The 25,918-nt window shown below is 44.4% G+C and overlaps 1 protein-coding gene across 15 annotated transcripts in view; it reads left to right on the forward strand.

Moving 5' to 3' along the window:
• The window catches only part of BMAL1 (basic helix-loop-helix ARNT like 1), a 116,055-nt gene that overhangs the window by 88,406 nt on the left and 1,731 nt on the right, over window positions 1–25,918 (forward strand). For 12 of the 15 annotated variants that reach the window (XM_049890459.1, XM_049890455.1, XM_049890456.1 and 9 more), the window contains 9 exons: window positions 3,552–3,644; window positions 4,827–4,944; window positions 8,286–8,435; window positions 10,807–11,053; window positions 12,222–12,328; window positions 13,806–13,956; window positions 14,783–14,871; window positions 16,448–16,556; window positions 19,397–19,490. In XM_049890459.1, the coding sequence (XP_049746416.1) occupies window positions 3,552–3,644; window positions 4,827–4,944; window positions 8,286–8,435; window positions 10,807–11,053; window positions 12,222–12,328; window positions 13,806–13,956; window positions 14,783–14,871; window positions 16,448–16,556; window positions 19,397–19,490 (1,158 nt within the window). The remainder of the gene's footprint in view (window positions 1–3,551; window positions 3,645–4,826; window positions 4,945–8,285; window positions 8,436–10,806; window positions 11,054–12,221; window positions 12,329–13,805; window positions 13,957–14,782; window positions 14,872–16,447; window positions 16,557–19,396; window positions 19,491–25,918) is intronic. The other 3 variants (XM_049890462.1, XM_049890465.1, XM_049890467.1) reach the window with 1 other exon arrangement.

The raw sequence follows: 25,918 nt of genomic DNA on the forward strand, positions 1-25,918 counted from the left end.
GAACTGTGTTCCACACGGTTTTCAGTGGCTGATTTTTTGGACGTAGATCACCAGGCCTTTCATCCAAGGTGCCTCTGAGTGGACTTAAACTCCAGCCTTTTAGTTAGCAGCTGAGCATGTTAACCATTTGCAGCACCCAAGGACTCCGTTCCTGGCTACTATACTAGTAATTGGCTTTTTTTTTTTTTTCTTTCTGTTAAGCAATGACAAATATTGATTTTCTTGTTGCTGCTTTTCTAAATAATTTCCTGTTGGATGCCAACATTTATCATTGTATGGAACAAGGGTTTTGAGGCCATGCAAGCTTATGACTTCATCCTGGGCTTGCCTTTTCTACTCTTTCATTTCATACAACAAGGGATGGCTGAACAGCTGAACTGCCTTCCCTGGTGAAACTTTTATCACCTGTCTGGCACATGTCGGTGGCTGTGAAAATATTGTCCAATCCCTTGTCACTTCCAGGTGCCCAGTTGCTGGGACTTGGTGTTGGAACAGAACTTCCATTTTTCCCCACTGACGAACTGCTTTCAAAGATACCTTTGGTAAACTATGAGTCAGGCATCAGTCAACCGTATCAGTTCATAATGGCTAGAGCCTCTACTTCCCTGTGTTTTTTCTTTTCTTTTCTTTTCTCTTTTTGGAAACAGAAATGTCAGCACAGGCGTGGGCTTTATTGTTTTTTGCATTTTTTTCCTAAATTTTATTTTGTTGTTGAGAATATACACAGCAAAACGTTTACCACTTCAACAGTTTCTACATGTACAGTTTAGTGACACTGATTACATTCTTTGAATTGTGCAACCATTCTTACCCTCCTTTCTGAGTTGTTCTTCCCTCATTAACAAAGACGCACTGCCCCCTAAGATTTCTGTCAAATCTTTTGAGTTGCTGTTGTCAATTTGATCCCATATAGATAGATTTTAAAAGGGCATAATGCTCAAAGCGAACTTTTTTACTAGTTAAGCTATTTGGTTTAAGGCTTAAAGATTATCTTAGGGTAATAGTTTCAGGGGTTCATTCAGCCTCCAAAAGGCCTAGAGTCCATGAGAATTTAAATTCTGTTTTGTATTCTTCCCCTTTTGATCAGGATTCTCCTGTGGAATCTTTGATCAAAGTGTTCAGTAACGGTAGCTGGGCACCATCCAGTTCTGGTTTCCTGCAAAGGAGGCCGTTGTTCATGGAGGCAATTAGCCACACATTCCACATCCTCCTCCTATTCTAGATTCTCCTTCTTCTGCGGTTGTTCCAGGTGAATAGAGACCAATTGCTGTGCCTTGGATGGCCGCCTGCAAGCTTTTAAGTCCCCAGGCAAACTTGGAGGTAGTACAGAAGCATTAAACGTTAGGCCAATTAACTGGGATATCCCGTGAAACCGTGACCCTAAACCTCCAAACCAAGGAACCAAATCCCATGAGGTCCTTGGTTGTACATAAGCAGCCTCAGCAGCGTTCTCTTTCTTTCTTTCTTTTTTTTTGGGCACTGTTGTACACATACTTCCCCGTCTTTTGAAAACTTAGGCAGGGAATATCTGGGCTTCTGCGTCATTACTTACTACAGTCTTTCCCAAGAGCAAACCTGCCCCTGAGGTTTTCCTGGTGACCTTGTGGTCCTCCGCGTGTTCTCACAACCTCTGCTGTTCAGCCATCCCTTGGCCTCAGCGCCTTCACCTGATGATGTACCTGCCGGAGTGAAGCAGGGTCAGAATGTTGAAAGCCTCCCTGTATTGGCCATGATCACTGGTCTCTGGAACCTTCTGTTTTCCCCCTGGATGTGTTGAAATCCTCTTTGTCCGTGCCTTCGGTTTGTGCCTGAGTCTGTCTAGCATTCCTTCCGGCTTGGCATGCCCTCCAGAATGTCAGTCACTTTCTTCTCAGGCGCCTTTCATACCACATCACTATATCAATGAGAAACCTCAGAACACTTCTCTTGTTAAATATAAGACTGTCTGCAAGGCAAGTGAGGAAGTTATTAATACCCTATTTTTGACAGAATGAGGCTTCCAGCAGATGGTGCTTGGAAAACCGCTTCCCCCTCACTGCCATCCCTTGCCCCTGGGCCAGCTTAGGGACCTCACTTTGGAAAGATTCGTCCCTAGCTTCCTTCTTTCCTTCTGGCTAGGTGGCCTGCTGTAATCTCTCTTAGCAATAGTGAGTCTGTTCCCCTGTCTCCCACTTCTTTTATCTAGCCCAGTGTCAGATTACCCAATAAGCAAGGTAAGCATGGGCTTACTTGTGCTTACTCAGTTATGTGTAGTGAGCAGTTTCACATGTTTTTTTTCTACCACATCTTTGATTGTTCACCCATGTGAAATTGTTCACTACAGATTAGTAAGCAAAGTAAGCCTGTGCTACCTTGCTTCTTGGATAATCCACCCCTGAATTCCAGCCCCTTGCATGCACCCCTCTTTTCCCTTCTGATAGAGGGATTCATTTCCTAGTTCTTTGAATTAAAGTACATCCCGAAGCCCTTTTTGTAGAAAGGGGAATAGAATTTCTGTGGATTTTTCCAAAGCCTGAGGGCTAGTGAATCAGGTCAGATATGGATCCACTGTGTGTTAGAACCATGGGAACAGAGTTATAAGAGCAAGTGTGTGATAGAAGGCCAGCACCCCCACTGCAACAGGGGATACTCTAGCTGGACCTGAACGGTGGATAGGATTCTTACACGCGTAGACAAAACATTCTGAGCCGTCAGGTACTATAGCTTTGGTATTCATCTGCTTTAGTCTCGCTACCAAATATTGTCCGTCTGTATACCTGTCTTTATTGGCACTTTAGATTTTACCTGTATTTGAAGTGAAGAAGGGGTAAGAAGAATCCGAGGGGAAAATTAGACTTTGCTTTTCTTGTCTCACTCAAGATACACACAACTTAGCCCTGGATCAAAGGATATTTGACAGCAGTGGCTCTCAACCCTGTGTCCACTGAAAGCACCTGAAGGGGGTGGGGCTTAAAACGATGCCAGTGGTCCAGGTCCACCCAGATTGATGGATTGATCCAGAGTCTCCACTAGGGGGCGAAGCATCAGCATTTCAAAAACAAAACAAAATGCTCCAGATGTTGAGAACCACTGTCCTAGAGAAAAAAAAAAAAAAGAGAGCTCCCTGTAAATGGAGGTGTTCAAGCTGAGAACAGGTGGTGGCGGCGATATTGAGAGGTGATTCTGATCTTAAAGGTTCCTTCCAACCTACAGTGCTACCAGGAGTTGTTATAATTAGATCAATAAAATGATCTCTCTGGACTGTCATACAATTAAAAGAAAATGCTTAGGCTGGATTCTGCTTTGAAAAGGAACTCACTTTCATTTTACTTTACCTGGAATCATTAAAAAGTGTGTGTGTGTGTGTGTGTGTGTGCATATGTGTCTGTGTGTCTGTGCCTTGGAGAGAATCTTATAAGAGGTTTAAGCATCCTGTTCTCAGAATAGCAGTGAATCAGCCAATGAGTGTTCCTTTAGACACCTAGAAAACAAATCCTTGATTTGCTATCCGAGTGATCACAAGTCATGTTTCCTAAAGTGTGATAAATTGATTATACATTTCTCCTAATTAGGCAGCAGATGGATTTTTGTTTGTCGTAGGATGTGACCGAGGGAAGATTCTATTTGTCTCGGAGTCTGTCTTTAAGATCCTCAACTACAGCCAGGTATTGTTTACGCCCCTGTGCCCCTGTTGGTAGGCAGTCCTCACAGTAGTCAGAAATGTCACCCCATTTTTCACAATAATTATAGCATACGAGTCACATGGGAAATGCATATATTGTTTTTCTCCCCTAAGTCCTTCTTCCAGAAAACTCTTAAATTCTATTAAGAAGTTAAACTTGGAACAATCTTTTAGTATGTCCCACTCCCCCCACCCCCCATTGGAAGGATTAACTCTGATCTCATCAGTAGCTTCCTAGCTTTGTTATTGCTGCAAAATAAGTATTTCACAGCTCGCAGGTTGGAGGGGAGGGGCAAGGGGCTATCTGACAAAGGAGAATGGAGGGTGGGTAATACAGTACCAGAGAATAAGAACGTTGGGAATCCACCCCAGACTGTGTTTGCAGTGATGTGTCACTTACGGGCTGGGTGGTCTTAAGCAAGTCACTTATCTGTTAAACCTCAGCCTGCTCTAAAAAAGGATTGTAATAATCTATACCTTTTATGATCTTTTAAGGGTCAGATAAGATGAACATTTACAAAAGGTCCTAGGACAGAGCTTTTCCCTACCTATTATATCCTCAGTTTCCATTCATTCATTCACACACTGGTGATTGCATGGAAGCTAGGTAGGCTGAAGAATTGAAGACTCAAAATAACATTTGTATAAATTAGAATTAAGGTAGCATTTAACTTTTCCAAAGCATCTGCTCTTTTTATTCTCAGAACAAAGTTAGGGAGGAAGTTTTTATTATCTCCATTGACAGACAAGGTGAGCGAGGCATACGTATGACGTGCCTTGCTAAGAACAGAGAGGCTTAATGGTAGAGCCGGAGTCAGAGCCCACGCTCTGCATTCTTCCTCCTGAGCTCTTAGGATTTTTTAAGAATCAGAAATAAATAAAAAGGAATATGTGCAGCCAAAATTTTCTTGCCTTAGAAGAGGATGAACTATTTATATAACAGAGCCCATTTTTTTGCTCGTGGGTTATCAAAATCAACTTCCTACTGCCACATTGACTGTGTCTGTGTATAGGCAAAGTGCTTGGACATAGGTACATGTTCAAATATGAAGTGTTGGAAATAATCTTGCCTAAAAATACAAAAGAAAGGCAAAAGATATACTTGTTGGATAAGTTATAGCCCACCTGCTGTTTCCTTTTCATCTTTAACGTTTCATCCCCACAGAATGATCTGATTGGTCAGAGTTTGTTTGACTATCTGCATCCTAAAGATATCGCCAAAGTCAAGGAGCAGCTCTCCTCCTCTGACACCGCACCCCGGGAGCGGCTCATAGATGCAAAAAGTGAGTACAGGAGAAGGCTTCTGCCATTTCCTCAGCTCCACGCTCACAGGTACAGCCACAGGCCGTCACCCTGCCCGGAGCAGAGAGAGGAATGTGTGCGGTTTCTACCTCTCTGCCCTTTATCTGGGTCACAGGTGCTATGTCTGGCTAAATGAATTATCGATATTCTTTTCCATTCATTTTGGTTTTGTTGCTCATAAAGAAGAAAAAAATTCAATCCCCAAATTTATTGGGAGAAAGAAGAGCTATTTTGACCAAAAAATCATTTTTGCTTCCAAATGTAGAAATTCCCAGTTGTATGTCCTGAGTGTAAAGGGCTCAAGCCAGTTTGAGTTGTTTTTCAGAATGGCTTTACCACCTCTCTGTGTCTGTGTTGCACACATAAGATAAAGGAAGAAAAGTTCAGATATGTAAGCGTGATGTTCCCTTGACCGCGGTGCCTCTATCAGATTGGTTCCCCTTGTGGTTTCCCTCTTGTGGCAGCTGAACCACGATTCACATTCTCAGCCCCGCTTCCTGCTCCTGCAGCCCCTCCTCTGCCTGCCCTGAGGCCCCCAGTAGCTCTCTTCTCCTTAGTCCCAAGGGAGGCTGCGCACTCTACAGCAGTGTAGACTCTGGGGCCAGAGTGCCTGGGCTCAAGTTCTAGCTCTACCATTTACTAACTGTGTGACCTTGGGCAAGTTACTTAACCTCTCTGTGCCTCAGTATCTTTATCTGCAAAATCATACCTATTTCATTGGGTTGTTAACATACATAGAGCTCATGGGACTGTTCCCTGCACATAGTAAGCACAGTATCAACTTTGGCTGTTACTGCTTTCACCATGGCCCAGGGCAGACTGTGGCCTAACTAGTTTCTGTTTCGAGGATCTCCATTTTAATCCCTGGAGGAAAATATCAGCAGCCTAATCTCCTCCAAAACATTCTTTTCATTAAGGCGCTCCTCTCTTCCTAAAGTAAAATGCTGTCCTCAGTACCTGTTACCCTTCAGAGTCTGGCCTTGGCTTTTTTTTTTAAGAGTTGAATATTTATTACCTTTACCTTTGTTTTCTTTTTTCATTGTGGTGAAAATATACACAACAGAGGATATACCAATTCAGCAACTTCCACATGTATTAATTCAGTGACATTGATTACATTCTTCAAGCTGTACAACCATTCTCGCTATTATTTTTCAAATTATTCCACCACCATCAACATCAACTCAGTGCCCCCACCCTAAGCAACAACTCCCCTTTCCCCCCTCCCTCCGACCCATGGTAAAAAAAACAAAAGCCACTGATAATTTTTAGTTTCAGTGTATTTTCTCATTTCATATAAGTGAGATCATACAGTATTTATCCTTTTACAGTTGATTGATTTTGCTCAAGGAATCCCTGGGTGGCACAAACGATTAAGTGCTCAACCACTAGCCGAAAGGTTGCCAGTTCAAAACCACCCAGAGGCATCCTGGAAGGCAGGCCTGGCAGTCTGCTTCTGAAAGGTTACAGCCCTGAAAGCCCTATGAAACAGCTCCACTCTGCTCACATGGGGTCGTCATGAGTCCACCTGATGACAACCTGGCATTTTTCAGGGATGTAAGGAGAAAAGATGAATGGTGTTTGGTCCTTGTCTTCAAGGCTCTTAACCATATAGTCAGGGAGACAGGCAGACAGATGGCGCCCTGCATAATAAGTGCGGCCACAGAAATAGTACCAAGCATAGAGAGCGGGCTGATTCATTCTCATGTGGGTGCAAGGGAAGGCATCACCAAGTAGGTGACAAGTGAGGTGGGTTGGAAAAGCTGAATTAATTTTTGCCAGGTGACTGAGGAAGGAAATGAGCAAAGGAAACAGTTTGTGGATGGGTGCAGAGGTGTGGAGCTATGTGGTTGCCTGTTGCTGTTGCAGCAAAATGTGCAGGGGGGTGGGGGCTGGACCCCATCTGTGGGGACGCAGTGAAGGGCTCTGAGCTGAGTGGGGCAGGCTCGGATTGGCATTCTGGGTATGATTCCTGAGATGGCAGTGTGGGAGGTAGACTGGAGGGGACGGGACCCATGAGGAGTACACTCTCTGCACAGTTTCTCCCATGATGACCAGCGGGGTGCTCTCCCCCTGCCCCCCTGCCCCAGGTATGGTTTGTAGCCCTCAGCTTCTGCACTGGCAGGTAGCCCACGTTTCTTCAGGAGGAGTGCACGTCGGAATCACCTAGATAGTCACGCTCCGCCTCCAGAGATGCAGATTTTGTCTGTCTAGGACATAATGCATGAAACATAATGCAAGCCACGGTCATGAGCCTCATGTGTAATTTTGTATTTTCTGGTAGCCACATTAAAAAAAATAAAACTTAACGTAAAATGAACTTTAAGAATATATTTAATTAACCCAATAAATCAAAAATATTATTTTAACATGTAATAATTATAAAAAAAATTAATGAGGTCTTTTACAATATTTTTTTTTGTACTAAGTCTTTGAAATCCAGTGTGTGTTTCACACAGCACATCTCAATTTGGACTAGCCACAGCTCACGTGCTCAACAGCTGCACGTAGCTAGTGGCGACCATCATGGACCGTGCCGCCCTTAGCACGGGGTCTCACGATCTGTGTGTTAATGAAGTACCCAGGGATTCTTACAGTCAGGTTGAGATCTTAAGGCAGCTCTGCTTCCCCCTTTGCATTCCGGGATCCAAATCTCGCTCATCCTTCAAATCTCAGCCCAAGTTCTCTCTCCTGTGGGAAGCCTTTCCCCAGGAGTCCCAGCTAGTGTCCGACTTTCCTCCTCTAAAAAGCACAGATTGTCTTTGCCACTTATTTGGCACTAATCATACATTGATGCAAACAGTTCACATGCTTGGCTGCTAACTGAAAGGTTGGCAGTTCAGGTCCACCCAGAGGTGCCTCAGAAGGAGGGCCTGGTAATGTACTTCAAAAAACTTAGCCTTTAAAATCTCTGTGGAACACATTTCTGCTCTGACAGACATGGGCTCGGCCGTGAGTCAGAACCTACTTGATGGCAGCTGGGTTTTGAATCACCTGTGTTATTATTAGTCTTCTCATGGTTTATTTCCATTTCCCTTTTACAATCATAAGCTCCTGTTGGACAGGGACCTACCCCCAGCTACCGTGCTGTATTTCTTTTCATCCCCATAGTACCTAGTCCACTCGTCCAGTACCTGCATTCTACATGACCTACAACCATTTGTGCACTGACAACACACCCGCCAATGGGCAGAAATGTTACCTCATGCTGTCGTTAGGCGACAGAGAGACAGGAGAGAGAAGGCTTTGTTCCAGGTCACACGCCCCTTCCTGACAGCCAACACTGCTCTCAGTTTATCACACTTTGTGTATTGATTTGCAGCTGGACTTCCAGTGAAAACAGATATAACCCCTGGGCCATCTCGGTTATGTTCTGGAGCACGACGTTCTTTCTTCTGTAGGATGAAGTGTAACAGGCCTTCAGTAAAGGTTGAAGACAAGGACTTCCCCTCCACCTGCTCAAAGAAGAAAGGTAACGATCTAACAGCTTTCAAATTCTCTTCCAGATGAGGCTGGCTCTCTGCTGTAGAGCTCTCAGCAGGGTGTTGGTTCAGAGGTTCCTAGCTGGCTGGAGTGGCAGGTCCCAGGACTGCAGCCAGGACCCCAGTGATCCCCCCTACAGTTTAGGGCAGTTGGGGAGCAGAGGAGAGAGCAGGGAAGCCCTGAAGTGTTCTCATGATGACAGAGATTTGTAGGGAGGGTTCTTCTTTTTAAATTCTGTTTATTGTAATGTGGTTGGGAAGGAATACTCTCAGCCACAACCCTAGCTACCTCTTGGTCACCCCACCAATACACCAAAATTATTCTTGCTAAGTTTGCCGGTGACCTTTGTGTTGCTAAATGCAATAGACACTATTCATTTTTCTTCCTACGTGACCTCTTCCTCCTTCTTGAAGTGCTTTCTTGCCTAGGAGTCCATGGTACTACATTCTCTCCTATCCTGCCCACTGCCACTCCAGGCTCTTTTCCCGCTTCCTTTTGCTGGTTCCTCCTCTGTCCTAGGGTGGCTTCTCTATCTACACTCTATCCATAGGTAATGCCATCTATTCCTTTAGCTTTAAATGTCATTTATATGCCAATAATGACCAATTTTATATTTTCATCCCAGACTTCTCTTTTGAACTTTAGATCCATAAATCAACTGCTTCTTAAATCTACCTGCTTGGATATCTCAAGGGCGTCTCAAACATGAGACATGTAAAAGTAACCACTTGAGTTTCCCCTTCAATGTAAGAGGTGCCACCATCTGTCTAGTTGCTCGTGCTAGAATCCTGGGAGGTACCCTTAGTCCCTGTCTCCCCCTTCCTGCTCCCCATCTAGCCTGTTACTAAGTCCTGTCACAGTGAATTCCATCTAAATCTAAAATATATGTATCCATCTCATTTACTGCTATCACTTTGATCAGCCCTCACAGGTCTTCTACTCTTCCACACAACAGCCAGAATGATCTTTTTGAAATCAAATCTGATCATCAGTCCCGTTTAAAACCCTATAATGTCTCCTGTTACTCTTGAAGAAAAGTTCAAAATCCTTAACATGACCTGCACACAGCTCCTGCTGCTGCTGAGCACTTTCAAGCCACACTGACCTTCTCTTGATGCCTGAAGCTCCTTTCCACCCAAGCCCCTATGCACCTTGTCACCTCTGACTAGAATTTCTCCTCACTCCCCACCAGTTCCCTTCACCTGGCTCACTCCAGCTCATTCTTTAGAGTTCAGCATCAATGTCCCTCACTCCCTCAGGCTGCCTTATGTCTTGTAGCACTCCACAGGTTTTGTTTCTAGCACTTTCTTACAGTTGCAGTTATCTAGTTATTTGTGTGACTGTTTAAAGTCTCCCCACTAGACTCTAAATTCCATGGCGCATGTCTGATTTATTTTCCACTGTATTCCAGTAATCAGCATAGACCCAATGCTTGGTGAACACTCAGTAAGGGTTTATTTGTGGTTGAAGTTCACAGGTCCGCCATACTTAATGTTTCCCAAGTTGGAATCTTTTCTCCCTTTATTCTGTCTTCCCTAAGTCAGCGAATGACACTAAAGCTAGAAAAATTGGAGTCATCTTGATTCTCTTTCCTTCCCTTAAGCCCAGTAGTCATACTAAATCCCAACGGTCCTAGCTGCATCCTTCCCCGTCCTCTCCTCATCTTCTCTGCACTGCCATAACCCAGCCCTCATCGTATCTCACTGTATTGCTGCCAGTAGCCTCTTAACCAGCCTTCCTACCTCTGGTTTCTACCTTCTTCTAGTTCATCCGTGACTCTGCAGAAAGCATCCAGACAGCTGTTTCCTCACCTAAATACATTTGGAAAGCTCTCCATTTCCTGTCTGAAAAAGTCCAACACATTGTTAGTAAATAATCCAAGGCTCTTACGATCTGTCCCCAGCCTGCCTTTCCGACTCTACCCCCCCCCTCGCCCCCAGCGCCTTCCTTTTCACTCCAATCACATGGAGCTCTTTGCTGTTTCCTGCACAGGATACACCACTGTGCCTTTGTACATTCTCAGCTTTTCCACATTCAAATCCCTTAGCTAGTGATCATCCTTCTTGATCTACCTCCTGTGTTGGTTTCTCTGGGGAGCCTTCCACTCCTTAGGTAGATTTAGATCCTCCTTCTAGGTATATGTAATACCTTTGGTGTAAATAGCTCTACTAAGCCTGTATGACACTCGATGATAGTTATCTCTTTTTCTGTCTGCCCCTCTCACTAGATGCTCACTTCTGGAGAGTGAGACCTTGTTTTATGTTTTTTGACTCCCTACCTGCACCCCACCCTACCCTAAGCTGCCTATGTTTCCATGCCCCGAAGCCAGCTGACACTAACCATGGGACTTTGCTTTCTAGCAGATCGAAAAAGCTTCTGTACAATCCACAGCACAGGCTATTTGAAAAGCTGGCCACCCACAAAAATGGGGCTAGATGAAGACAACGAACCAGACAACGAAGGATGTAACCTCAGCTGCCTTGTCGCAATCGGACGACTGCACTCTCACATGGTTCCGCAACCAGTGAATGGGGAAATCAGGGTGAAATCTATGGAATATGTCTCTCGACACGCAATAGATGGAAAGTTTGTTTTTGTAGACCAGAGGTAAGAATCTGCATGTCAGCCCTGAGCAATAATGGTAGAGGATTTTCAACACTGAGTAAAGCAGAGGAGGATGGGCCATCAGTTGGCTTTTCTAAGGATAAAGAAAGTGATGAAGTCTCTGCAAAAAACAATGAGACCCACTAGGATATCATCATAAATACAAAGATGCTATCCCTGTCATTCTGTGACATACAGAGACAGCTGCTAAGTGGGGGGGTTTGATGTCTGTGGCCAAAAGAGAAACTGTAGGCACAGCATGCTGTCTGAATCAACAGAATATTCCAGGACCATTACTCTGACTGGAATTTTGGAATTTAGGACTTGGAAAAGATTATCTAGCTCCGAATTGTCCAGTACAGTAGTTGTTGGCGCTGGTAGCTTCATATAGCTATTTATATTGAATTTAATAAATTCAAACTAAGTACAAATAACTATTCCATTCCTGAGGCTCACTGGCCGTGTTTCAAGTACTCAGTAGCTGCATGTGGCTAGTGGTGCAGATATAGAACATTTCTATTACCACAGAAAGTTCTATTGGATCTAGTTCAACCTCCTTACTTTATGGATGAGGAAACTGAGGCCCAGCCTGAAGACTGGTCTTCAGGATTCACAATTAAATGGTAGTAGACCTGGGCTAAGGACCCAGGTGTTTCAAATTTTCCACTGCCTCCTGCTGTCTCCCTTAAAAATATTTGCAGGCTGATAATGTTTCTGGCTATTAGAGGTAGCCACTAAGTGCTGGAAAAGGAAGCAAATCCTTGTGGTCCCAGCAGCTAGAACTACTGGCGTGTGATTAGCCTGATAAAAAATAGGCAGCAAAAAAGAAGCTTTGCACCGGGGTTTAGAATTCTACCACATTTTTATGTAATATAGTTACCCTTTTAAAACCTCCTAACAGGCTCTTTGGAAGGACTCTTCACTTTGTTTGCCTCTGCTTTTGTAGTCTTGATTAAATTCAGATGCCTAGAAAAAAAACTAAAACCAAACCCATTGCCCTTGAATAGATTCCAACTCATAGCAACCCTATAAACCCTTTGAAAATCCGCCTATTTATTTATTTATTTTTTAGTTTTAGCCTTGTTTTCATCAGCTATACCAGGGTTCATCCAATGCAAAATTGCTATTAACCATCTTAATGACTTTTTCTTTTTTTAAAATTCCCTTTTAGGGCAACAGCTATTTTGGCATATTTACCACAAGAACTTCTAGGCACGTCATGTTATGAATATTTTCACCAAGATGACATAGGACATCTTGCAGAATGTCATAGGCAAGGTAAGTTGGGCTGTACAAAAGCTCTCAAATTGAAAGTGTCACCCTGCTTCTAGACTAGTCCACATAACCTGGTGGAGAAATCTTTCCCCAGCAGTATCGGAGTCAGCCAGCCCCAGGACTCTTCAGACCAGAATATCTGTGAAGAGAGAAAGTCGATGATCCCAATCACTATATATCCCTTTACAGAATCCTCACCCCTCGCCTGACAGGTTTCTGTATATAGACCAGAGCAGTTTCTAGAAGGCACCTCTTGTTCAGAAGATTCAGCTGGACTCTGTAAAGATTTAATATGTCCCAAACTGATTCTCTTTTCCATTAACACCTGTACTGCCTCCTGTATTTTCCTTCTTGACTGATGGCATGGCCACATATGCAGCCTCGTGGAAGAGAAACCAGCATTGACCTATTCCTTTATTTCGTCCTCCACCAGATCCTGTTCTTCCATCCACCTTATACATGGATCTCCAAAGAGTCTCCTCCTTGCTACCCCCACTACCATGACCCTGGCTCAGGCCCCTGTACCCACTTTGATACTTAGGACAGACTCCTAACAGGTCTCCCTGCTCTGTCCCTCCCCCAGTTCGTCTTCCACAGCCATCCCATTTATCCTCCTGTAGACACAGCCATCCCATTTATCCTCCTGTAGACACAGCCATCCCATTTATCCTCCTGTAGACACAGCTATCCCATTTATTCTCCTGTAGACACAGCCAACAATGTCACATCCCTAGCTAAAAACCTCCTGCCTGCAGAATCAAGCCCAAACACCTTTGACAAGCATTCAACACCCTCCATCTTTTAGCTCTACCCACCTCCTCAGTTTCCCCTCCCATCCCTGCCACCAGAGGCCTCATATTCCCCCACACTGACCATTTCGCCATTTCCTGCCCTACCAGGCCCTGCCTCCTTCCCTTGGCAAACTTGTGTTCTTTCCTCAAGCTCTGATCACCTCTCTCTGTAGCCTTCTCTCACTCTGCTTCTTGAGGGCAGGAGTCTCTTCCTGTCTCTTCGCCTGTTCCAGTGCCTGGCACATGAAAGTGCCCATTACATGTCTGTTACATGAAAGAATGAGGTTTGAATAGGCGAGTGACCCTATGGGTCTGATGTCCATAAATGCTGTACTGTCCACAAGCTTTACGGTGGGGAAGAACACAGCCCTTTGGACAGTGCCTCTCATTCAACAAAGTACACTTTGTAGGTGATTCCAGTTAGCTTTCTAGGATGGAGTCAGTTATTACCTGGATCCTTAGTTTCTTCGATTCTGTAAAATAGTGACAGATTCACAAGTGAATTGAAAGGCTCTGAGTTAGACCCTCAGAAACTACCAGTTCCCTGAGGTATTGACCTCTACTCCCTTGGCTTATCAAAGAGTGATGGCATTGGGAGCCTGGGTGCCTTAAGGACTTAGTGTTGGGCTTCCTGTCTCTTACATTGGTCTGAGGAAACAACAATGTTCATGGTTTCTTTGTATTTTCAGTTTTACAGACAAGAGAAAAGATTACGACTAATTGTTATAAGTTTAAGATCAAAGATGGTTCTTTCATCACATTAAGGAGTCGATGGTTCAGTTTCATGAACCCTTGGACCAAGGAAGTAGAATACATTGTCTCCACCAACACTGTTGTTTTGTAAGTGTTTTTTCTATATCAGAAACTCCCTTGCTTTAAAGAGAGATGCCTTGGGCTCCTTACCAGGGGAAGGGGGTACAGGCAACAGCTGGTATCACATTCTTTAATGCTACCATGTTAATATCCTGTAAAGTCTGAGGATTGGCCAAGGACAAGCCTCAGTGCTCATACCATGCAGGCCTCAACTTCCCTGAAACAGCGATATTTTCTCCCAGAGAAAGCTGTCAACCTTTGAATTCTGCAGGCCCTTCACATTGGGCATCCACTTTTACTGCTCTGTAGGGAGGGGTTGACAATCCATGAAAGGCTCATACAGGCCCCATCTCATCCTGGCCTTGGCTGAGGATGGGTAGGTGTCTGTGCCCATCAGGCTGGTGGCCTGAGCACAGGCAGCTAGAATGCTGCCTCAAAGGCTACCTCTGCTGGGAGAGATGGGCGAGGGAAGGCACCTCCTCTTTGGCCAGGCCTGTGGCCCACATCTCCTTCCCCACAGTGTCCAAATGCCCATCTCTGGTTGGAGCTGAGCTAGGGGCTGGAGTCGGGTGTGCTGCAGGTTGGCAAGGCAGGAGGTGCTGTAGCAGTGTGGTGGGCTGCTGCAGCCCCCACCTCTGCTGGACTGCTCCCCACACGGAATAGGAAGGCCCAGGCAGGTAGTGAGGCCAAAGGCCGGGATGCTATCCATCATGCTACCAAACAGCAAGGAGACCTGTTCAGCTACTCAGACAGATACTTTATTTTCTGGACACTGGACACCTTGGCCAAAGGTAAAAATGCTTGGTTCTGAGCAGGTCTGACTCACGTTTCCTTATTGCTGGGATGTTCACAGAGCCAACGTCCTGGAAGGCGGTGACCCAACCTTCCCGCAGCTCACAGCATCCCCCCACAGCATGGACAGCATGCTGCCCTCTGGAGAAGGTAAGTATGCTCTGCTGGGTGCCGGGCTGGCCCACTGAGAGCTGCTTGTGGCCACGTACCCTCCCGCAAGTATTCTGGGCCCCCTGCCACCATATTCCATGGAACAAGGGAGGCCTCAAAGGGATGCTGTGCTGATTTGCCCATGAGTACTAAGGATGCTGTCATCTCAGTTTTCTGTTGAGCCTGGAATACTGGGAACTCTTTTTCACTTTTCCTGAGGCTGCCTGGACCCTGGAAGCCCTTGAAATAGCAAACTCCTCCTTCCTCCTGTGCCGCCCAGTGCCTGTGATGTGAAGTGCTCTTTGGTGACTGTCACTGGCTCTGTGGTTGGGAATAGGGTGTCTGCTGGCATTGGGGTGTGTGTCATGCCCAGCGGGGCCCCTGCTCTCCGTACTCTACTCCTTCTTACTTGGGGCTGTACCTGCTTGCATGGCTTAAGTCCCCACCTCTCCCGTGATGACTCCCACAGTCACATCTCCAGCCCAGTCTCTCTCCTGAGTTCCAGATCTGTTTCCATAACTTCCTCCTGGACAGAGCCACCTGGAGTCCCAGAGGCACCTGAAATTCAGCATCTCCCAAACTGATTCTCAGCGCTTCCCCATCTAGTTGGTTGTTTCAGCCAGAAATCTCAACTCCTAGTTCTCCCCATCATACCTGCACAGGAAATCCTGTCCCTTCTCCTCAATGCTCCCATCACTGCTGCTGCTGCGGCTGCTGCTTTGCCCTCCTCAGCTGTTGCCTGGATTGTTGCTGATAACTTCCTCACTCTAGTGTCACCCTCCCTACCCCCTACCTGCCTCTACAGTTACTTCCTCATGCAGTGGACTTTCTGATAACCCAGATCTAACTCAGGGCCTTGTCTTTGTAAAGTCCGGTGGCACTCCTTAACCTCTCCTAGAGTATTGTCCAAACCCTTTAGTGTGGCACCCAAGGCCCTTCATGATGTGATTGGTGCCCACTTCTCCAGTTTCATCTGTCACCCCCTCATCATCCATCATGATGAATTCCTTGGAGTAGTATCTCGAGTTTTGTCCTGCCTCAGTGTTTTTGCACATGCTGGTCACTGTGCCTGGAATGCTTTCCCCTCTTTACCACTCTTCCAAGCTAATGTATACTGTTCCTTCAAGACAGCTCAGAGTTAATCTCTTGCCGGAAGCTGCATCTGTTCTTGGATGAGTTAGGTGTCGCATGCTTACCTGTCAAGTTTATCACACTTTGCTCCAGCCATTATTCATCTTGTATGTCTCCCCATTTGACCATGAGCTTCTTGAGGGCAGGGATGCTGACCTGTTTCTCTGTAACCCTGGTATGTAGTACAGTGTGTGAAACACTGGTACTTGGTAAACGTTTCATTGAGTGCATGAAGAGAATTAGAGCTTCATGTCATCGCTTTTGTGTCTGATCCTGGAAGGACACTTGAGCCTTTCCCTGCTGGAATGCCTTCTAGCCCCACTTCCTGACAAGCTGTGAGGTTGAACTTCAAGTGGGTTATGGGATGAACTGGTTTTAATTTTACACATAATAGCATTTCTTCCTTAGTTTTCTTCTTTCCCACTCTCACATTCTTTTGTTGTAGGTGGCCCAAAGAGGACCCACCCCACTGTTCCAGGGATCCCAGGGGGAACCAGGGCTGGAGCAGGAAAAATAGGTCGAATGATTGCTGAGGAAATCATGGAAATTCACAGGTAAGTCACACCTTCTACTTTGCTCCCTTAGACCAACAGTTCTCAACCTGGGGCAGTTTTGTTCCCCAGGAGATATTTTCCAGTGGAGACATTTTTGGTTGTCAAAACTGGGTGGGAAACTGCTGCTAAATGTTCAGTGGATAGGGACCAGGGATGCAGCTCAATACCCTACAATGCATTGGACAGCCCCCACAGTGAAGAAGTATCTGGCCCAAAATGTCAATAGTGCCAATGTTGAGAAACCGAAGAGGCTTAAACCAAAAATGGGGCAGAATTAAAGGGAGCTCTTTCAGAGGCTCAGCTTTCTTAAAATGTCGAGTATGATTCAAGGAGCTTCCCAGTGAGAATAGATGTATACTAACATTATAGGACTGCAGGAGTAGAGCTTAACACCATTATAGGACTGCAGGAGTAGAGCTACAAACTGCCAGCCATTTGGGGCGTAACAAAATATTAGCCTCTTTCAGTCAAAAAGCTGCCTTGGCTTAGTAATAGAAACTAAGCAGATCAGTTGCTGATGGAGGCAGCTATCTTGTAAGAGTTTTCCCTCCCATTTGAAAGAGGAGGAGATTGGAAGCAGGCCCACCTAGGTTTGAATCCAGAGCATGCCTCTTCGGCTGTGTGTGCTTGAGAGCTTCACTTAACATCTTGATTTCTGTTGGCTTAAACCATAAAAGGGAGGCAATATCTATCTTCCATGGATTGTGTTAGGATTGGGAGGGACCTCATGAAAGTACCTAAACAGAACAAATGCTCAAAAATTGTTAGAAATCTTTATGTCACTGGGACGGAAGCAGTTACTGTAAGTCCATTTGAGTTTGAGAATACAAAATGTAATGGAACATAATCATAGAAAAGGGGGAGAAAATGACTAATATTCCCTTCTGCCACTGGATCGATTCTTTCAGGAGAATGGGAGGCTGGTCTGTTTTCTAGCTGGCCAGGTAAGGTTCTTTGCCTAGTGGTAGCTCAGTTCTGTTCTTACCCCATAGGATTGATGGATGTGGCTGCCTGGCTCTGCTTCTGGAAGGAGAGGTGAGGGGAGGGGAGTGTGCAGTGATAATCAGGTTCTGACCAGTCACTGCCTGCTGTGTGTTTTGCTTGAGACCATCAAAGAACAGTATGAAAAAGTCCTTGACTTCAAGGATGTTATAATCTTTGAGGAGAGAAGTCTATTCGCTTTATGAACAGGAGAGTGCATGGGCTGAGGCAAACAAGGGTTTGAGCCCAGTCTTAAAGGGCAGGTGGGGCCTGTGGTAAGGGTGGGCGTTCCCTCCTGAAAAGCCAGGCACACACCTGAGAGAGCATGTGGGTCGCTGGTTGAGGGTCAAGGAGCAGGCCACCTAACTGGGCAGCCTCTTTGTAGGAAGCAGACACAGAGCTATGATGGGAGATTGCTAAGAATTCCAAGAAGTGATGCTGAGCAGTTTGGACTGAAAGAAACTGTAAGACCCTAATCACTGTAGGATGCTGAGCAGGTGTTCTGAGTCCTGTGTTAAGCACTGTGGAAGCTGGGTTGCAGTAGGGTGATAAAGGTGCTCTGCAGTGATGATGCCTTTCAAAAGAGAAATCAATAATTTTAAGACTGGCTAGATATTGAAGATGAAATGATGAAAATGTAGTTTCAAGATAAAGAACCTGGGAAAACAGTAGTTTTATAGACATTTGTAAGAAAAGGTGGGAGACACTCAGCAATTTTTCAGTTAGCAATTAGTAGCTATCTGTGTGGGCTAAGAGTGCATAGTATATGTTGTGAAAAAAAATTAGCATAGCATGCTTATGAAAATACCTCGGCGGGGAGGGCATGATTGGCAAAAAATGTAGACGGTGCACATAAAAATTTGCATAAAAATATAGTAGTTGTATCATGACCTTGAGGAGCTTATAATCCAAGAGAGAGAGAGAACTTGTTTGCCCACAGATCTACAGAATTAGGCAGTACAGGTCAAGAGCCAGAAGACTGCTGGGCAGTAGAGGATGGGTTTCCGGGTGACCCAAGAGCTGCAATCATCCAGGTAGGAGTTGAGAGCCTGGCAGTCACACAGCTGCCGCCATTCTCTCCATAAACTCTGGCTCCAGTGCCAAGTCATGGCTTCCTTTCCTTAAGCCTTGACAAGAGTTTATGTGGATTTATATTCTAAGTTTATTTCTTCTATATACCTACTATTCTGAGAGATAAGCTAGCCGAGAAAGGCCTGGACCCATTTTTTGTCACCTGCTGCCTTAGAGGCTGAATGGGCTTACAACACTATGTTCTAGGTGTGACTGAGCCACCCTGGGCCTGAAACCTTGCATTTCCTAAAAGTAATATACTAGCCGAACAGTGTTTGTAGGGAAAAGGATAAATCATTTGCTGTGGATTTCAGTTTATGGTATCAAAGATTGAGGTTGAACTTCCAAGGCTCTCTCCAACTGTGAGATCAAGGTTCTATGAGGAAGTATATCTCTGGCCACTTACTTGAAATTCACCAACCTGAAATCCAGACCCTATCCAAGGGTTTTGTCAGTGAGATGCTTGATTTCAGGATCTGCATTCTAGATCAAGGGCCTGTGGACCAAATCCAGCTCACCACCTGTGTTTGTAAATAAAGTTTTATTGGAACACAAACACACCCATTCATTTACGTATTGTCTGGCTGCTTTCAAACTACAGTAGCAGAGTTGAGTAGTTGTAACAGACTGTGTGATCCACAAAGACTAAATTACTTACGTATCTGGCCCTTTACAGAAAAAGTTTGCCAACACTTGTTCTAAATCCTCACTCCCACCCTTCAACAAAACACATTCCATTGAAAAAAGAAAAGACAGTGTAACTCACTCTTCTTAATATTCTTTGACAGGATAAGAGGGTCATCGCCTTCCAGCTGTGGCTCCAGCCCATTGAACATCACTAGTACACCTCCGCCTGATGCTTCTTCTCCAGGAGGGAAGAAGGTAAGGCTGATGACACTTAGACTAAGGCCCTTCTTAACCCAGAGCCTCTTGGCCATATGCTGCAATGTACGAGGAGTATATAATTACAATTGTGATTGAACCCTAGTGAAGGTGGAAGGCTCCTGCTGCAGAAGGAAGTTGGGCCCTGTTTTCCTCCTTGAAGTAAATGCATCTGTGTGAGTCTGGGCACAGAGCACACTGGTAGAGCAAGGGAGGCATGCTGGCATCCTCAGGATTTAGTCCTTGTGTGTGGGGTAAGGCAGAAGGAGAATGCTCTTAAAGAATGGGGAGCTGTCAGTCCATTGCATTGAGGGAGCAATTCAAGGGCTCCCATGAGGGAAGGATTAGTGAGCACTCCACCCAGAAAATTATCTTGTTCTCTGCCAGCAGCTTTCAAGGGAGAAAATATTCTTAGTGTTTAGGGCAGGCACTGGAAACAGCAGTACCACTAGCAGTGCTTTGGAAGTTAGGCCATGGTTTTGCAGCTGCAGAATACCCAGGGATCTGCCCACATGAGAAGCTGGCTAGAAGACTAAAGTATAAATAGGTTTAGAAACCATACACATTTTCATCTTTTCCAGACAATGTGCAAGCCTAGGCTCATGTTAACTGTCAGCCATAAACCTATTTATAGTGCCCAATATTAACATAGGTTAGGACAGCCCAAGGGCCAGCATCTTTGCACAGGAAGCCCTCCTCCCTCATCTCCCAAAACATATAGAGAATATTAGTAATTTACATAGGTGGGATTCCTGGGGCACAAACTGTATCAAATAAAATACAGGGCCTGAACCCGTTGCTGTCAAGTCACTTCCAACTCATAGGGACCCTATAAGACAGAGAACTGCTGCATGGGGTTTCCAAGAAGTGGCTGGTGGATTCGAACTGCTGACCTTTTGGTTAGCAGCCAAGGTCTTAACCACTGTGCCATCGGGGCTCCAAATGTAGGGCAGGAGTTTCCAAACCCAGGCTCCTCAGAGACTCAGGTTGCCAGGAGCTGTGGTGCTGTGTGGTGGGATAAGAGCAGGGCACTTGGTGAGAAAGGGCAAGATCAAGGCTGCTGCTTCTACCAGGGCAGCTTTACTTGTTTTGTGTATGAATCTCCTTCAAAAATTTCTATTTAAAAAAGGGTTTTGCTCCCCCTCCAAAGGTTTGAAAGTCAGTAAATTAATGCATAAGAACACAAAGTAACAGAGACCTGGGTTGGAAGCCTGGCTTTGCCATGGGCTGGTTATGTGACCTTGTATAATTTTTAAGCCTTAGTTTTTTGTTTTTTATAACGGGGCTGACAATACCTCCCTCCAAGATTAAGTGAGCATTAGATGCAATAATATATGTGAAAGTAATCAGCCTTTAGTGACGATACAGAAAATACCGTTTGATGAAGTCTGTACTAGGTATCCCTATCCACTGCTCGCAGGCTTTGCTCTTAGCTCTGTTCTCCTGTTGCAGCGTCCTGGGTCTTTCCTCCCATATTGAATTCACCATCTTCTTAGGGTGGTCTCTCTTCTGCTTCTCAACTCAACTCTTAGGCTCTTGACTTCTTGGTATTACCAAAAATCCTACTACAGGTAGTCCATTCTGACAGCTCCGTTTTAAGTTGGTTTTTTAAGTTTTCATTGGTATTGCCTTTTATTATCAGTATCTTTATAAATCTGATCTTTGAACATCTGTGAATGAACATCTAAGAATTCTGTGCTGCAACACTGTATGTAGTACACATTACTTAGATGTACAAAAAAACTACAGATGGCCATCATAATTCGAATATGCTGTTAGTGGGGGACTACCTGTACTCTGTTTTGAAAGGCTATCACTCCAGTATAGCGCTTCAGTATGCCTCAGGAGACTTCCGTGTACATTCTCTCACCTGATCCTCACAATTTTATTAAGTGGCAAAATCTAGACGCCCAGTGTTAAATGATTGGCCCATCATTTGTTAGTAAGTGTGGTTACCAACCTACAGTTCAGTCTCTTCTGATGCTTTCCACATCAGCAGCTGCCAGAGATTCAAAATGTGTTCTGCATCACAAAGCCCCAAGTATTTCTGAGGCATTTATGACAATTTTTTCCCTTTCTTTGGGCTTATAAAAATGGATCTGGGAGAAGAAATTCTGGATATATCCTCTTATGAGTTTTCAGCAGCAGGACTTTTAAGAAGAGCATTCTAAACAAGATGGAGTTAAACATGACAGCAAAATCAAACTGTGCACCAGACTCACAAGAGGAAAGGTGGCCCAACGTTCCTAGCCCTTCCCAGTCACTTTCAAATTTGGCACGTCCAGAAACAAGCCATTTAGCCTGCCAGCTGTTTCAGTCAGGATTAAGCTAAAAAGGGAGGCCAGGCGAGCCTCACTAGGTCCCAGGAGAGCCTGGACATCCAGAAGCACTAAGGCAGATTCAGATAAAGCAGCAGTTCTCAGAGTGTGGTTCATGGTCTTCTGGGTGGGCCCCCAAACCCTTCCAGGGGCCTGCAGAGTCAAAACTATTTTCGTAGTAATGCTATGGCATTACTTTTTTTCACTGTGTTAACATGTACACTGATAGTACAAAAACAATGTTGGGTAAAACTGTTGGTGCTTTGGCACAAATCAAGACCATACTAGTGGTCATGGGACTCTTCACTGCTACACACTGTTAAAAATATTTTAAAACCAGTTTCATTTCAGAATGCCCCTAATGAAGCAGTGAAAATCCTTACTTTTATAAAATCCTTGTGTACACATCTTTTTAATATTGTCTCTGGCAAAATGGGAAGTATGCCTGAAGCGCTTGTGCTACAAGCCGAACCGTGATGGGTGGCCTGAGGAGAAGCACGCGTGCAGTTGTTTAACTGGTGAGCTGAACCAGCTGCTTTTCTCATGGGCCACCTTCTACTGTGGCAAACTATGGTTATTCAGAATTGAGTATTTACCATACCTCTTCTTGAAAATGAGCGAAGCAAACCTATCATCTCAAGGAAAGTGAGTGATAGTACTTATTGCCAGTGATAAAATCTGAGCTTTCAAGGAAAAATTACAATTATAACTGTCACTTTGAGCTCAACAGCTTCCCCAAACTTAAGATTTTTCTGATGACACAGGTGATATTAACAAAAGTGATGTTATGTTGTATAATTTGGAAGGTCTGCTAACTCAGTGAATCAAAATTGTCCAAATGACAAGATGTTTCAGAAAAGATCTAAGTGCCAAGATACATCAATGGATTTTAACATAACAGAGGACAAAAAATTCACTGATATGGTTTCAGATTCCACATTGCAACTAACCTTTAAGAAACTTCCACTTGCTGAATTTTTTAAAAAATAATTTTTATTGTGCTTTAAGTAGAAGTTTACAAATCAAATCAGTCTCTCACATAAAAACTTACATACACCTTGGTACATATTACCAATTACTGCCCCCCCGCCATGAGACAGCCTGCTCCCTCCCTCCCCTCTCTCTTTTCGTGACCATTTTGCCGGCTTCTAAGCCCCTCTACCCTCCCATCTCCCCTCCAGGCAGGAGATGCCAGCATAGTCTCAAGTGTCCACCTGAGCCAAGTAGCTCACACCTCAGCAGCATCCCTCTCCAACCCATTGTCCAGTCCAATCCATGTCTGAAGAGTTGGCTTCGGGGATGGCTCCTGTCATGGGCCAACAGAAGGTCTGAGGGCCATGACCACCAGGGTCCTTCTAGTCTCAGTCACACCATTAAGTCTGGTCTTTTTATCAGAATTTGGGGTCTGCATCCCACTGTTCTCCTGCTCCCTCAGGGGTTCTCTGTTGTGTTCCCTGTTAGGGCAGTTCATCGGTTGTGGCTGGGCACCATCTAGTTCTTCTGGTCTCAGGATGACGTAGTCTCTGGTTCATGTAGCCCTTTCTGCCTCTTGGGCTCGTTATCATGTGTTCTTGGTGTTCTTCATTCTCCCTTGATCCAGGTGGGTTGAGACTCATTGATGCATCTTAGATGGCTGCTTGCTAGCATTTAAGACCCCAGACACCACTCTTCAAAGTGGGATGCAGAATGTTTTCTTAATAGATTATACCAATTGACTTAGATGTCCCCTGAAACCATGGTCCCCAAACCCCTGCCCCTGCTTCGCTGACCTTCGAAGCAGTTTATTCAGGAAACTGCTTTGCTTTGGTTTAGTCCAGTTGTGCTGACCAACACTGTGTTGAGTATTGTCCTTCCCTTCACCTAAAGTAGTTCTTGTCTACTATCTATTTAGTAAATACACCTCTCTCCCACCCTCCCTCCCTCCCTCCCCCCTCTCGTAACCACAAGGAGTGTGTTTTTCTCAGCTTAAACTATTTCTCAAGATCTTGTAATAGTGGTCTTATACAATATTTGTCCTTTTGCAACTGACTAATTTCACTCAGCATAATGCCTTCCAGGTTCCTCCGTGTCATGAAATGTTTCACAGATTCCCCACTGTTCTTTATTGATGTGTAGTATTCCACTGTGTGAATATACCATAATTTATTTATCCATTCATCCATTGATGGGCACCTTGGTTGCTTCCATCTTTTTGCTATTGTAAACAGTGCTGCAATAAACATGGGTGTGCATGTATCTGTTCGTGTAAAGGCTCTTATTTCTCTGGGATATATTCCAAGGAATGGGATTGCTGGGTCATATGGTAGTTCTATTTCTGGCTTTTTAAGGAAGCGCCAAATCGATTTCCAAAGTGGTTGTACCATTTTACATTCCCACCAGCAATGTATACGTGTTCCAGTCTCTCCACAGCCTCTCCTACATTTATTATTTTGTGTTTTTTGGATTAGTGCCAGCCTTGTTGGAGTGAGATGGAATCTCATTGTAGTTTTGATTTGCATTTCTCTAATGGCTAATGATCGAGAGCATTTCCTCATGTATGTGTTAGCCACCTGAATGTCTTCTTTAGTGAAGTGTCTGTTCATATCCTTTGCCCATTTTTTAATTGGGTTTTTTTTTTGTGGTGGAGTTTTAGCAGAGTCATGTACATTTTAGAGATCAGGCGCTGGTCAGAGATGTCGTAGCTGAAAAATTTTTCCCAGCCTTTAGGTGGTCTTTTTACTCTTTTGGTGAAGTCTTTAGATGAGCATAGGTGTTTGATTTTTAGGAGCTCCCAGTTATCTGGTTTCTCTTTGGTATTTTTAGTAATGTTTTGTGTTCTGTTTATGCCATGTATTAAGGCTGCTAACGTTGTCCCTATTTTTTCCTCCATGATCTTTATCGTTTTAGATTTTATGTTTAGGTCTTTGATCCATTTGGAGTTAGTTTTTGTGCATGGTGTGAGGTATGGGTCCTGTTTCATTTTTTTGCAGATGGATATCCAGTTATGCCAGCACCATTTGTTAAAGACTATCTTTTCCCCAATTAACTGACACTGGGCCTTTGTCAAATATCAGCTGCTCATATGTGGATGGACTTATATCTGGCACTTGTTGAATTTTGATGTAAAGAAGAATACCACAATTATCTGAAAAGCTATTAAGATACATCAAATACTTATCTGTGAGAAGTCAAGTATTTTCTTCAGGTACTTCAACCAAAACAACATATCACAACAGAATGAATTCCGAAGCAGATAAGAAAACCACTGTCTTCTATTAAGCCAGACATTAAATTTGCAAAAATATAAAACAATGCTATTTTTACTAATTTGTTTTGGAGTTATTTTTTCATTAAAATGTTATTTATGTTAACTTTTTTTTTTTAATGCATTCTTTTGTATCGATAAATATACCCTACATAAACAGAAGTTCTTCGGAGTCCTCAGTAATTTTTAATCATGTAAAGGGGTCTGAGAGAACTGCAGAGATAAAGCAAGTTGTGATGCCACCTACTGGCAAGTCCTGAAATCACTGCCTCTCCTGAAATCCCAACCCAGTGCCGTCGAGTCGATTCCGACTCACAGCGACCCTATAGGACAGAGTAGAACTGCCCCTAGAGTTTCCAAGGAGCACCTGGCGGATTCAAACTGCTGACCCTTTGGTTAGCAGCCATAGCACTTAACCACTACACCACCAGGGTTTCCTTCTGACATCCAGCAGCCACAAAACAGCTCAAATACTTCTCAGAGGATGTTCTAAAATGAGACAGGCCGGGGAAGGAAGCTGAGGGATGGGGAAAATTGGGAAGAAGCGGGTAGGGAAAGGGATATATTGAGACAGAATTAGAGTTCTGCTTTTGATGAGGTGCTTTTTTAACGCACCTCAGTGGCCTTTTAAGAAAAGCCACAGGTTATTGTGGTGTACCTGGTGATAAGAGATTTACTCCTAGTGTGTTCTTAATTTGTGACTCCTGAGAGCTGTGTCTCTTCACGCTTATTAACAACCCCACTTATTGCTTCTTCAGCAACATCTGTAGCTGTAAGATGTTTTACTCCCTTGCAGGAGAATTGCCCAGCTGGGCTCACTGAGGTTTAGTTCTTGGCCTTAAAGAAACGTGGGCAGCATGATCCGA

Source organism: Elephas maximus, chromosome 7 (genome assembly GCF_024166365.1).
Source record: "Elephas maximus indicus isolate mEleMax1 chromosome 7, mEleMax1 primary haplotype, whole genome shotgun sequence".
NCBI lineage: Eukaryota > Metazoa > Chordata > Mammalia > Proboscidea > Elephantidae > Elephas > Elephas maximus.